This window comes from Cherax quadricarinatus, chromosome 9 (genome assembly GCF_038502225.1).
Source record: "Cherax quadricarinatus isolate ZL_2023a chromosome 9, ASM3850222v1, whole genome shotgun sequence".
Classification (NCBI taxonomy): domain Eukaryota; kingdom Metazoa; phylum Arthropoda; class Malacostraca; order Decapoda; family Parastacidae; genus Cherax; species Cherax quadricarinatus.
Window position 1 is genome coordinate 18,379,101 of NC_091300.1, and position 15,246 is coordinate 18,394,346.

A 15,246-nucleotide genomic window follows, 5' to 3' on the forward strand; every position below is an offset into this window, starting at 1 on the left:
CAAGTGTAATTTCATCAGTTTTCCACCAAATTTCATACTTTTTTTTATTACCTTCAGAAAAAGATTCTCTACCATTTCACAAGAAATTTTTTTTTTTAAATTCTCGGATCCTGTGGACAAGGCTTGGACCCTCAAAGGGTTAAAATAGGATTTAAATTGGGCAAAATTGCCAGTGCATGAATTGTGCCCAGACTGCCAACTTTGCACCTATGTAATTCCGTAAGTTTCCATCAGATTTAGCATTTTTGGTGTCAACCTACAGAAACAGATTTTCTACCATTTCAGATTTTTTTTTTTTTTTTGGGGGGGGGGGGGAATTGTGACAGTGTCAAGAGGGAGGTGTAATCAGTCCCACATTATTCAATATTCTAATTAACCCTTTGACTGTTTTGGTCGTATATATACGTCTTACGAGCCACTGTTTTTGGACCTATGTATACTCATAAATTCTAGCGACTTTAAATCAAGCAGGAGAAAGCTGGTAGGCCCACATGTGAGAGAATGGGTCTGTGTGGTCAGTGTGCACTATATAAAAAAAATCCTGCAGCACGCAGTGCATGAGAAAAAAAATTCCGACCGTTTTTTTTTAATTAAAATGCCAACTTTGTGGTCTATTTTCATAAAGTATTTATGGTTGTATTCTCGTTTTCTTGTTCCTGTTTGATAGAATGGAAAACATATTACAGAAATAGAGGTGATTTTGATTGGTTCTAATATGAAAAGAACCTTGAAATGGAGCTCAAAGTAGGGGAAATGTTTGATTTTTGCCGATGTTCAAAAGTAAACAAATGATGTCATTGTCCAATAAATGTCCAAGTAGCCATTCTAATATGCAGTCATGAATGGGTTGACATTATTTATACAATTATTACAATATTGCAGTAGTCTGCATAACAGTAAATCTTCTATTTTTTTATTTAAATAAAAATTTAAAATAGAAAGCACGAGTAATATGAGAGGGACCTGCAGACGTGATTGATGAACAAAGAAAATGTTATTTTAGAGCCAAGAATGTCTGCATTGTTCATTCTGGACCCTATTTTGAAATTGTCATATTTTTTTAATTTTCGTGAAACTGGCCAAATTGCAAATTTCTGACCACTTTATTGGGTAGTTGAAATTGGTAAATTGGCAGTTTCTTGTACTCAATCGATAGAAAAAATGGAGTTCTAAAGAAACAGCTATGAGTTTGGTCGACTGGAACAATGGAATTAGCCGAAAATAGGGCTCAAAGTAGGCAAAATTGCCGATTTGTAAATATCACCGAGGTCACTAACCTTGCAGGAGCATAATTCCACCAGTTTCCCTGGGACTAAGCCGTACTAGTACGGCAGAAACCCTGAAAGGGTTAAAAGGGTTAATTTAATTTTTTTTTTTTAAATATTCGGAGCACTGGGCGAGAGAATGTAGATCTACATTTGGACAGTTAAGGGGTTAAACACTCAATCACTTTTTATTATTAAAAAACCTGCTTCAGTGGAAAACAGCTGATGTGTTAAAAAAAAAAATGCAACAATTGTAGAAGTACAACTAGAAAAAATACATCACTCTTAAAAACACAGGAACATGTAGTGTAATTATAATGAAGCACAATAGTGAGTTACTAACCTTCGTGGTTAACAAAATATTTTTCTACTGCGCCTTTTCTCATTTTTTATATTAATGCACTGTATTTTCTCTAAAAACTTTTTATGGTATACAGGTGTTATACATAAATTAAGCATCCATAAATTATATACATTTTGGGAAATATTAATTAGATAAGAAAAAAAGTTGTCTAGTGAATATGATTTCCTCTTGCTTGGCAAGAACAGTGGAAGGCAGCGGTGGAGGCAGAAGAGGAAGTGGAGGTGGAGACAGAGGATGAGGAGGAGGAGGGGGAAAAGGGGAAGGAATTGCTTGGGACAAAGTGAACAGGTTGCAAAAATTAATGGAGGGTACTAAGAAAATTTCACACATTCCTCATAATCTTTTAGATTTAGAGCAAGTATTGTCAAGGATTTTTATTGACTCACTATGAACATCTTGGATGAACATTTTTAATTGCATTCACACAAATAAAAATTGTATTGTATTGTAATCACATTACTGTATTTTAATTAAAAAACTTAAAAGTTAAACCTAATAAAGAATATGATAGTAAGCACAGAGTTATAAGGAGTACACTTAAAATCTTTTTAATGTTGGCATGATAACAATTAGATATTTAAAAGAATGATAGTAAACATTTGAGTACTTAAGATATAAAGTGTGGGTATCATACTTGGTGTGAGTCTGTTGAGGTACATGTTGTCATGGATGGACGAGTCCCAGGAAGCTACTGCACATACATCTTTTTCATAACACTTTACAATAGGAAGTTGGAAGAATTTATTGCAATTTTCTTTAGGGATTATGGCATTGTTTCCTGCTAAAGTCAGCTCACCAAATCCTTGTGTTGAGAAATCATCCGCTGTAAAAGAAAAAAAACTTCTTCACAACTAGCATTCAGATTGGAGATAAAACTAGACATTTTTTCACTGTGCTTTAGATCATCATTAAGTTGTGATGTTTCAGTCCATCCTGGACTACCCTGTCATGATCTGATAATGGTCTAGGGAATAATGAGACATTGTCTAGTTTTATCTCTAATTTGTGGGTTAGTAATAAATTATTCCACCATAAGAGTGTAGCTTTCAGTTTTAAGTATAATTCATAATGAGCCAGACAAGTTATTAATATTCTAATATAGGCAATTGCTGAATGCTGAACCAATAAATCACTTTTAAGAACAATCCAAAATAATCATTACTGAATTTAGACTACAGACTTACAACTCATTCAATGCCTTTACAGGTTCTGAAAACAGTTATACAGTTGCACCTCATTAATCTTGAATAATTTTAGGATTAAGATGAGGAGAGATAGCAGTATTAGTGAGCATAACTTATATAACCCCAGCAATCTTTAAAAAAGTAGACACATATGTCTTTCTAAAAGTGTATTTACCAGAAAATGTTTTGTACATTCACTAACAAGAGGTGGAGAATAATGCTTCTGATCAGCCATTGCTATGTAATATTTGTAACCACCTATTAGTATTTGCAGCTATCCAGTTGAGTTTGCAGGTGGGGAAATGCTACACTTAGCTTCTCCTCTTAGATTACACTACAGATGAAGCACATGATGTCCAGCTGAGAATTTCCTTAGAAATATTTTTACAATGGTCACAGAAGACATAGGGTTAATTTTGAACTTTATTTATATTTTTAATTGTCACATATAAAACACGATCAATGCATAGATGTGTGAAAAACAGTGCATTCTCTGCCCTCCTAGAAGCAAGGCAATCTGTCAACTCCCTCTGCCAATTATTCATAAAAAAAAAGCCCTGATCAAGCAAAACTGAGCTGACATACTTCTAACATTTTTTTTTTACACTTATACCTCCTTAATCACAGTCATCAGCATGCAGAAGTGAAGACTAATGCATAATTACTGTGAAATATATGAAAAAAATTGCCATCTCTTCTTGGATTACTGAAGGATTTTTGGTTAAGCATAGATGGGTAGAGAAAATAAAATCCTTTCATTCAACCAGATTTCTCAGTTACTTAGTCCTCGTATAAATGAGGTGCAACTGTATCTCGTATAAATGAGGTGCAACTGTACCTCGTATAAATGAGGTGCAACTGTACTTGTTTTATCAAACACAGGCCTTTTTTAGCTAACTTATAAACTAGGAAATGTTAGGCAAGTCTCATTAGGATTAACTAAGTCAATAAAATTTGTGGTAATACTATATACTGCCTAGGTGAGAGACGGCCGAAAAAAAAAAACTATATACTGTACAGTATTAAGCAATAGCAATATGATAATAAATAAAATGTAAAATTTATTGGATATAATAAGATAAGGTTAAAATATTTCTGCACCGTTTAAGTCTAAGAAGAGGACTGGCACATGAGCCTCCATTCCTGGAGGAGGATCCCAGTCTGCAGGTGCACCAGGGATGCTGGAGCCAGCAGCAGGGACCAGGACGGCATTTCTCTCTTCAGTTAAGCTTACCCACTGATCAACCAAGGACTGCTCACGTTCTGTATCACATTCATTTTTATCACCCTTATTAATGATTTTCTGTATCTGAAAGTAGTGTTGGAAAAGTGAAGTTTTAAAGCAAAATGGCACAAAATACTACATTACAAATTCGTCAATATATCAAGAGCACATAATTTTCCTCTAATTAACAAAAATCATTAAATACCGAACAGTTCCTCAACTTAAAAGTAAATACTGCATTTTATAGATATTAATTTATATTATATACATTTTAGCATAATTTGACTGGCCTATATGTCAAAAGTTGATCTAACAAAAAAGCTTCTAAATTTGGGAGAAATATTAGGCATACTGATGAAAACATTACTGAGTTTTAAAGTTTGCTTTAAAAAATTATTCATAATAAAGATTTCTTTGCTCTTGTGTGTTTTTCTTCACCCCTACCAGCAGTATGTCTTTTTATCCAGTGCTTCGGGAGTTAAATAAACGAAAAATGCTAATTTCCCTAATGATAAATCAAGTAATATTTATTTTTATTTTTTATTATCACACCGGCCGATTCCCACCAAGGCAGGGTGGCCCGAAAAAGAAAAACTTTCACCATCATTCACTCCATCACTGTCTTGCCAGAAGGGTGCTTTACACTACAGTTTTTAAACTGCAACATTAACACCCCTCCTTCAGAGTGCAGGCACTGTACTTCCCATCTCCAGGACTCAAGTCCGGCCTGCCGGTTTCCCTGAACCCCTTCATAAATGTTACTTTGCTCACACTCCAACAGCACGTCAAGTATTAAAAACCATTTGTCTCCATTCACTCCTATCAAACACGCTCACGCATGCCTGCTGGAAGTCCAAGCCCCTCGCACACAAAACCTCCTTTACCCCCTCCCTCCAACCCTTCCTAGGCCGACCCCTACCCCGCCTTCCTTCCACTACAGACTGATACACTCTTGAAGTCATTCTGTTTCGCTCCATTCTCTCTACATGTCCGAACCACCTCAACAACCCTTCCTCAGCCCTCTGGACAACAGTTTTGGTAATCCCGCACCTCCTCCTAACTTCCAAACTACGAATTCTCTGCATTATATTCACACCACACATTGCCCTCAGACATGACATCTCCACTGCCTCCAGCCTTCTCCTCGCTGCAACATTCATCACCCACGCTTCACACCCATATAAGAGCGTTGGTAAAACTATACTCTCATACATTCCCCTCTTTGCCTCCAAGGACAAAGTTCTTTGTCTCCACAGACTCCTAAGTGCACCACTCACTCTTTTTCCCTCATCAATTCTATGATTCACCTCATCTTTCATAGACCCATCCGCTGACACGTCCACTCCCAAATATCTGAATACGTTCACCTCCTCCATACTCTCTCCCTCCAATCTGATATTCAATCTTTCATCACCTAATCTTTTTGTTATCCTCATAACCTTACTCTTTCCTGTATTCACCTTTAATTTTCTTCTTTTGCACACCCTACCAAATTCATCCACCAATCTCTGCAACTTCTCTTCAGAATCTCCCAAGAGCACAGTGTCATCAGCAAAGAGCAGCTGTGACAACTCCCACTTTGTGTGTGATTCTTTATCTTTTAACTCCACGCCTCTTGCCAAGACCCTCGCATTTACTTCTCTTACAACCCCATCTATAAATATATTAAACAACCACGGTGACATCACACATCCTTGTCTAAGGCCTACTTTTACTGGGAAAAAATTTCCCTCTTTCCTACATACTCTAACTTGAGCCTCACTATCCTCGTAAAAACTCTTCACTGCTTTCAGTAACCTACCTCCTACACCATACACTTGCAACATCTGCCACATTGCCCCCCTATCCACCCTGTCATACGCCTTTTCCAAATCCATAAATGCCACAAAGACCTCTTTAGCCTTATCTAAATACTGTTCACTTATATGTTTCACTGTAAACACCTGGTCCACACACCCCCTACCTTTCCTAAAGCCTCCTTGTTCATCTGCTATCCTATTCTCCGTCTTACTCTTAATTCTTTCAATTATAACTCTACCATACACTTTACCAGGTACACTCAACAGACTTATCCCCCTATAATTTTTGCACTCTCTTTTATCCCCTTTGCCTTTATACAAAGGAACTATGCATGCTCTCTGCCAATCCCTAGGTACCTTACCCTCTTCCATACATTTATTAAATAATTGCACCAACCACTCCAAAACTATATCCCCACCTGCTTTTAACATTTCTATCTTTATCCCATCAATCCCGGCTGCCTTACCCCCTTTCATTTTACCTACTGCCTCACGAACTTCCCCCACACTCACAACTGGCTCTTCCTCACTCCTACAAGATGTTATTCCTCCTTGCCCTATACACGAAATCACAGCTTCCCTATCTTCATCAACATTTAACAATTCCTCAAAATATTCCTTCCATCTTCCCAATACCTCTAACTCTCCATTTAATAACTCTCCTCTCCTATTTTTAACTGACAAATCCATTTGTTCTCTAGGCTTTCTTAACTTGTTAATCTCACTCCAAAACTTTTTCTTATTTTCAACAAAATTTGTTGATAACATCTCACCCACTCTCTCATTTGCTCTCTTTTTACATTGCTTCACCACTCTCTTAACCTCTCTCTTTTTCTCCATATACTCTTCCCTCCTTGCATCACTTCTACTTTGTAAAAACTTCTCATATGCTAACTTTTTCTCCCTTACTACTCTCTTTACATCATCATTCCACCAATCGCTCCTCTTCCCTCCTGCACCCACTTTCCTGTAACCACAAACTTCTGCTGAACACTCTAACACTACATTTTTAAACCTACCCCATACCTCTTCGACCCCATTGCCTATGCTCTCATTAGCCCATCTATCCTCCAATAGCTGTTTATATCTTACCCTAACTGCCTCCTCTTTTAGTTTATAAACCTTCACCTCTCTCTTCCCTGATGCTTCTATTCTCCTTGTATCCCATCTACCTTTTACTCTCAGTGTAGCTACAACTAGAAAGTGATCTGATATATCTGTGGCCCCTCTATAAACATGTACATCCTGAAGTCTACTCAACAGTCTTTTATCTACCAATACATAATCCAACAAACTACTGTCATTTCGCCCTACATCATATCGTGTATACTTATTTATCCTCTTTTTCTTAAAATATGTATTACCTATAACTAAACCCCTTTCTATACAAAGTTCAATCAAAGGGCTCCCATTATCATTTACACCTGGCACCCCAAACTTACCTACCACACCCTCTCTAAAAGTTTCTCCTACTTTAGCATTCAAGTCCCCTACCACAATTACTCTCTCACTTGGTTCAAAGGCTCCTATACATTCACTTAACATCTCCCAAAATCTCTCTCTCTCCTCTGCATTCCTCTCTTCTCCAGGTGCATACACGCTTATTATGACCCACTTCTCGCATCCAACCTTTACTTTAATCCACATAATTCTTGAATTTACACATTCATATTCTCTTTTCTCCTTCCATAACTGATCATTTAACATTACTGCTACCCCTTCCTTTGCTCTAACTCTCTCAGATACTCCAGATTTAATCCCATTTATTTCCCCCCACTGAAACTCTCCTACCCCCTTCAGCTTTGTTTCGCTTAGGGCCAGGACATCCAACTTCTTTTCATTCATAACATCAGCAATCATCTGTTTCTTGTCATCCGCACTACATCCACGCACATTTAAGCAACCCAGTTTTATAAAGTTTTTCTTCTTCTCTTTTTTAGTAATTGTATACAGGAGAAGGGGTTACTAGCCCATTGCTCCCGGCATTTTAGTCGCCTCATACGACACGCATGGCTTACGGAGGAAAGATTCTTTTCCACTTCCCCATGGACAATAGAAGAAATAAAAAAGAACAAGAGCTATTTAGAAAAAGGGGAAAAACCTAGATGTATGTATATATATATATGCATGTGCGTGTCTGTGAAGTGTGACCAAAGTGTAAGTAGGAGTAGCAAGATATCCCTGTTATCTTAGCGTGTTTATGAGACAGAAAAAGAAACCAGCAATCCTACCATCATGCAAAACAGTTACAGGTTTTTGTTTCACAGTCATCTGGCAGGACGGTAGTACTTCCCTGGGTGGTTGCTGTCTACCAACCTACTACCTATATTTATTCATTTATTATTATTTGGACATGAAACATAGTTGTACAAAAGAAATACAGTGAGTGTACATGCCAAAAGCCCCTCGTATGCAGAGCATTGTGGGCAGGCTTAAGATTAACTAAGCAATGATATATTCAGTGGTAAAAATTACAGTAAGCAAATCACACCATGAAGTACAAATGAGTATTTCAAATAAGAAGTTTTATAGTTGTACAAATTTGTAGCACAATTTATAATATAATCCAGTCAAATTGAATAAAATCAATGATTTGTAGTGCAGAAACAGGTCATATGGTCATTTGATGAGTTACTGTGCATTCATAAGACTGGAGTATTCTATTAGGTAATGTAATTACAAAAAACATAGTTTCATAGGGTCACAGGTTATACATTTATAAGATACAGTTATTCAGTATTTATTTAGTAGTGGGCGAGTAAGTGGTTTTTAAAAAGAGTCTTGAATTGATAAGTATTTCTTTTATATTCACAGGTAATGAATTCCCGATTCTTGGGCCTTTTATGTGCATTGCATTTTTACATATTGTGAGATGGACATGAGGAACATCGAAGAGTGATCTGTGCCTTGTGTTATGGTCATGTGTTCTGTCAAGGTTGGTAAGAAGTTTGAGGGGAGGGTTTATATCTGAGTTAAGTGTTCTATGTATGTACAGTGGTCCCTCGTTTTTCGTAATTAATCAGTGCGACTATTATCGAAATTGATGATTTTCGAATCCATTTTCCCCATAAGAAATAACGTAAATCCAATTAATTTGTTCCAGACATCCAGAAGTATCAACAACAATTTTTTTTTTTTACCTTAAAGATAGATTTACATGCACAAAAGAATGAACATTCAACATGACAGTTACCTTTACTGAAGGCTGTTGTTGAAGAATGGAAGACAAGGAGGAGGAGAGAGGGAAGAGAGGTTATTGTTTGGAAGGGGAATCCCCCTCCATAAGGACTCTAGGTCACTTCAGGGGTCACTTCCCTAGCTTAAATATAGATTTACATGCAGAAAAGAATGCCAAATAAATGTAAAGCACTAATAAAATGTATAAATGAACATTTAACATCACACTTACCTTTTATTGAAGACTTTTGTTGGCTGTGAGGGAAAAGTTCAATAGATAGGAGTAGCGAGGGAGTGTATAGTAACAATAGTTTCATTGCCAGCTACTTGTTAAGGTAGGGTAAGTCCAGCTCCCGCTATTCCCCCTCCCCCCTTTTTCCCCCTCCCCGAAAGTGATAGTTTGATTGCCGGCTGCTTGTTAAGGCAGGGTCAGTCTAGCTCCCGCTATCCCTTCCCCTCCCTCTTCCCCCCCCCGAAAGGTGACGTGTGGGGCTCCGGTCAAACAGTAAATCACTCGACTCACAGCTCCCAACACTACTGAAAGTACACGCCTGATCATATTTTAGTGGACTTATTGGTTGAAAGCTTCACTTTTGACCAATAATTAACTTAGTCCTTTCACTCTTTATCTGTTAAATGTTTTAATAATCACCACATCTTTTAGGTATTGTACTTATCATGGAGAGTGATTTCTTAAGCAGTGGGTAATCTGTCTCTCATTACAGCTTGGAATGACAGAGAGGGTCACCTGCCAACCAACGAGAAGAATAGAAGGAGACGGACTAACGTCCTGAGACGTCCCATGTTTAGTCTACTTACCTGTTATGTAAGCAAACACAGGACCTAACACCTCATCATAGCAGTGGTAACGAACCTGTTTTCCTGTCATCTGAAGTAATTACACACGGCTATACTTGGTGAAGAACGAGCCAGTGGTGGTCACAAACACCTGCTACCCCCCCCCCCCCATCAGCAATGGCTACGATTTCAACAACACTCAGTGTCACCAACACCTGACACCCCATTACCATGATATACCTATATTAGAGTTGAGTTCAAATGTAATTTTTTTCATTTCATTTTTCATTTTTCTTTCAATTAGGATACCCATTCATGTTTTATTGTTTTACATTTTCTGTTTCTAAATAATAAAGTTTTTATCATTGTCTGTTATTATTTCTTTTTCTATTCATTAATTTTCCTGAGGAGGAGCCAGCCTTGGTAATACTGACTGAAGTTGTTACAGGGCTGAATAAGCCTTCACATTGGCGTATGGCAGAGGGAGGGGAGGAGAGTTTATTGTTGGAGAATATGACACTAATATCAACTCTATGGCTTATTTATCTATCACAATTCAACTAATATGACATAATAAACAATACTATTAATAACATAGAAACATGGAATATACTCTAAAATGAATAAAATAAGTCATTATGTATGTCATGAGAGGTGTGTTGTGTTGTGTTGTTGTTGGGTGTATAAGGGCCACTGAGAGTAAGCCGTCCATAATGGTGGTGAAGCAGCAGCTGAGGCGGCGGTGTTTTCTGTAGTCCTATATAACTCCAACAACATTGGAGTTGGTAGAATCACTGAATCACTGAAGAAGGCACCCTCTACCACCATCACAACCACTACCACTCTCTACCACCATCACTACCACCTTCTACCACTATCACAACTGCTACCACCATCACTACCACTGTCTACTACAATCACAACTGCTAGCACCCTCTACCACCATCACTACCACCCTCTACCACTATCACAACTGCTAGCACCCTCTACCACCATCACTACCACCTTCTACCACCATCACTACCACTGTCTACCACTATCACAACTGCTAGCACCCTCTACCACTATCACAACTGCTAGCACCCTCTACCACTATCACAACTGCTAGCACCCTCTACCACCATCACTACCACCCTCTACCACTATCACAGCTGTTTCCACTCTACCACCACCACCTTTGTATTTTTCTACGAACTTTTTTTAAATTATGTGTTTCTCACATTCTTTACCAAAGGGTTGGCACTAGAAGCTTTCTTTGGAGCCAAGGTGACTTATTTAGCAGTTGCAAACACTAAAACGAATGGAATAGTATTATGAAATGTATCGTATGAATTCGTGGGATCATCCTCACTCACTGATAAACAATGGTACACTGGCTGGGAATGGAGTGTGAGGCAGCTCGGGGCTGTGTGTACGCGTCCCACATGAACGATTATTTGTGAGTCAAATGACGATTCGCAAGCCAATGTTTTGACGAAAATGACGTTACAATTTTAGAAAATTATGACAATCGAGCCTTACGACTATCGAGGGACCACTGTAGTAGGTACAATAATAAGTATGGATGTTTTGTACGGCGAGTAAATTTAGAGCTTTGAATATTGGTGGAGTATACTGCCTGTAGTGGGAATTTATCATTCTGCAGCCTTTTCTTGGGTAATTAATGGTCTGAGATGGTTTATTGTTGTTGAGCCCCATGCACAAATTCCATAGGTGAGAAAGGGGTAAATAAGTGAGTGATATAGGGCCAGGAGGGCTGACTGTGGAACATAGTACTGTATCTTCAATAGTATGCCTATGGTCTTGGAAATTTTCTTCGAAATTTGTCATACAACGAAATATGGATCCCAGGTTACAACCTATACAGATGTGACAGAGTGAACAGGCAAAAGGGGGGGGGTTGGCCTGTACATTGCAGAGTCACTTGTTTGCACAGAACTGCTTAATGCCTCAAATGATGTAGTGGAAGTTTTAGCAGTAAAGGTCGAGAACCAAAACCTAGTCATTGTGGTAGTCTACAAGCCTCCGGATACAACATCCCAGCAATTCCAGGAACAGCTGTTAAAAATTGACCACTGTCTGGAAAATCTTCCAGCTCCTGCACCCAACATCTTGCTCCTGGGGGATTTCAACTTAAGGCACCTAAAATGGAGGAATATAGCAAATAATATTGTTGCAGTAATAACACCAGGAGGCAGCTCTGATGAAAACTCACACTCACACGAGCTTTTAAATCTCTGCACAAAATTCAATTTAAACCAGCAAATAATAGAGCCTACTAGACTGGAGAATACACTAGACCTCATCTTCACTAACAATGATGATCTGATAAGAAATGTCACCATATCAAAAACAAAATACTCAGATCACAACATAATTGAGGTTCAGACATGTATGAGCGGAGCCCCAGACCGACATAATAAGATTAGTCATGAGGGAGCATTCACCAAATTCAACTTCAATAACAAAAACATAAAGTGGGACCAAGTAAACCAAGTCCTAACCGATATAAGCTGGGAAGATATACTAAGCAACACAGACCCCCAACTTATGCCTAGAACAGATTAACTTGGTGGCACTCGATGTATGCACAAGGCTTATTCCTCTAAGAAAAAAAAGGAGTAGATGTAAAATAGAAAGAGACAGGCGCTCCCTTTACAGGCGACGGAAAAGAATAACAGAGCGACTAAAAGAGGTCAATATATCTGAAATGCGTAGGGAGACACTGGTCAGAGAAATAGCAGCATCGAACTTAAGCTAAAGGAATCTTATAGGAATCAGGAATCGTGGGAAGAACTAAAAGCCATGAATGAAATTGAAAGAAACCCAAAGTATTTCTTCTCCTATGCCAAATCAAAGTCGAGAACAACGTCCAGTATTGGGCCCCTACTTAAACAAGATGGGTCCTACACAGATGACAGCAAGGAAATGAGTGAGCTGCTCAAGTCCCAATATGACTCAGTTTTTAGCAAGCCGCTAACCAGACTGAGAGTCGAAGATCAAAATGAATTTTTTATGAGAGCCACAGAATTTGGTTAACACAAGCCTATCCGATGTTATCCTGACGCCAAATGACTTTGAACAGGCGATAAATGACATGCCCATGCACTCTGCCCCAGGGCCAGACTCATGGAACTCCGTGTTCATCAAGAACTGCAAGAAGCCCCTATCACGAGCCTTTTCCATCCTATGGAGAGGGAGCATGGACACGGGGGTCGTCCCACAGTTACTAAAAACAACAGACATAGCCCCACTCCACAAAGGGGGCAGTAAAGCAACAGCAAAGAACTACAGACCGATAGCACTAACATCCCATATCTTAAAAATCTTTGAAAGGGTCCTAAGAAGCAAGATCACCACCCATCTAGAAACCCATCAGTTACACAACCCAGAGCAACATGGGTTTAGAACAGGTTGCTCCTGTCTGTCTCAACTATTGAATCACTACGACAGGGTCCTAGATGCACTAGAAGACAAAAAGAATGCAGATGTAATATATACAGACTTTGCAAAAGCCTTCGACAAGTGTGACCATGGTGTAATAGCGCACAAAATGCGTGCTAAAGAATTAACAGGAAAAGTCGGTCGATGGATCTATAATTTCCTCACTAACAGAACACAGAGAGTAGTCGTCAACAGAGTAAAGTCCGAGGCAGCTACGGTGAAAAGCTCTGTTCCACAAGGCACATTACTCGCTCCCATCTTGTTCCTCATCCTCATATCCGACATAGACAAGGATGTCAGCCACAGCACCGTGTCTTCCTTTGCAGATGACACCCGAATCTGCATGACAGTGTCTTCCATTGCAGACACTGCAAGGCTCCAGGCGAACATCAACCAAATCTTTCAGTGGGCTGCAGAAAACAATATGAAGTTCAACGATGAGAAATTTGAAGAATTGAGACACTTATGCAACACATGGGAATCTTTATTGAAGAAACGTTTCGCCACACAGTGGCTTCATCAGTCCAATACAAAGTAGAAGTGGGTAAGGAGAGTAGAAGTTTGAGGTAATCAGTCCCTCAACCTGGATTCTTCAATAAAGATTCCCATGTGTTGCATAAGTGTCTCAATTCTTCAACTTGTCGGTTTTCAAAACCATTCATCACATCCGATGAGAAATTTCAATTACTCAGATATGGTAAACACGAGGAAATTAAATCTTCATCAGAGTACAAAACAAATTCTGGCCACAAAATAGAGCGAAACACCAACGTCAAAGACCTGGGAGTGATCATGTCGGAGGATCTCACCTTCAAGGACCATAACATTGTATCAATCGCATCTGCTAGAAAAATGACAGGATGGATAATGAGAACCTTCAAAACTAGGGAGGCCAAGCCCATGATGACACTCTTCAGGTCACTTGTTCTATCTAGGCTGGAATATTGCTGCACACTAACAGCACCTTTCAAGGCAGGTGAAATTGCTGACCTAGAAAATGTACAGAGAACCTTCACGGCGCGCATAACGGAGATAAAACACCTCAATTACTGGGAGCGCTTGAGGTTCCTAAACCTATATTCCCTGGAATGCAGGCAGGAGAGATACATGATTATATACACCTGGAAAATCCTTGAGGGACTAGTACCGAACTTGCACACGAAAATCACTCACTACGAAAGCAAAAGACTTGGCAGACGATGCAACATTCCCCCAATGAAAAGCAGGGGTGTCACTAGCATGTTAAGAGACCATACAATAAGTGTCAGGGGCCCAAGACTGTTCAACTGCCTCCCAGCATACATAAGGGGGATTACCAACAGACCCTTGGCAGTCTTCAAGCTGGCACTGGACAAGCACCTAAAGTCGGTTCCTGACCAGCCGAGATGTGGCTCGTACGTTGGTTTGCGTGCAGCCAGCAGTAACAGCCTGGTTGATCAGGCTCTGATCCACCAGGAGGCCTGGTCACAGACCGGGCCGCGGGGGCGTTGACCCCCGGAACTCTCTCCAGGTAAACTCCAGGTAATACATGTGTTTGAAATTTGAGTCTATTATCAAGGTGGATTCCTAAGAAGTTTCCCTCTGTTAGCTTTGTGATAGGTGATCCATTTATCATTATGTTATGAGGGACATCTATAGTTCTTTTTCCAAACTGAATGAAGTAGGTTTTGTCAATATTGAGAGTAAGTTTGTTAATCATCATCCAGGTAGATATTTTCTGTAATTCGGTATTTACAGTATTGGCTAGCATGACTGGGCTTGGGTGAGAGAAGACGTATGTAGTGTCATCTGCAAATAGTGTGGGTTTGAGTAGTTGCGATGCATTAGGTAGGTCGTTTATGTAAATGAGAAAGAGGAGAGGGCCAAGGACACTTCCCCGTGGGACACCAACTGTAACTGGCTGTGTGGAAGAGTTTGCTCCATTTGTGTACACATATTGGCTTCTGTTGCTGAGGTATGACTTTAGGTAGTTGAGGGAGTGCCCTCTTAT

The 15,246-nt window shown here is 39.2% G+C and overlaps 1 protein-coding gene across 8 annotated transcripts in view; it reads right to left on the minus strand.

Moving 5' to 3' along the window:
• The window catches only part of Khc-73 (Kinesin heavy chain 73), an 886,736-nt gene that overhangs the window by 341,012 nt on the left and 530,478 nt on the right, over positions 1–15,246 (minus strand). For all 8 annotated transcript variants that reach the window (XM_070083276.1, XM_070083279.1, XM_070083274.1 and 5 more), the window contains 2 exons: positions 3,915–4,122; positions 2,264–2,452 (listed from right to left, as the gene is read on the minus strand). In XM_070083276.1, coding sequence (XP_069939377.1) covers positions 2,264–2,452; positions 3,915–4,122 — 397 coding nt within the window. The remainder of the gene's footprint in view (positions 1–2,263; positions 2,453–3,914; positions 4,123–15,246) is intronic.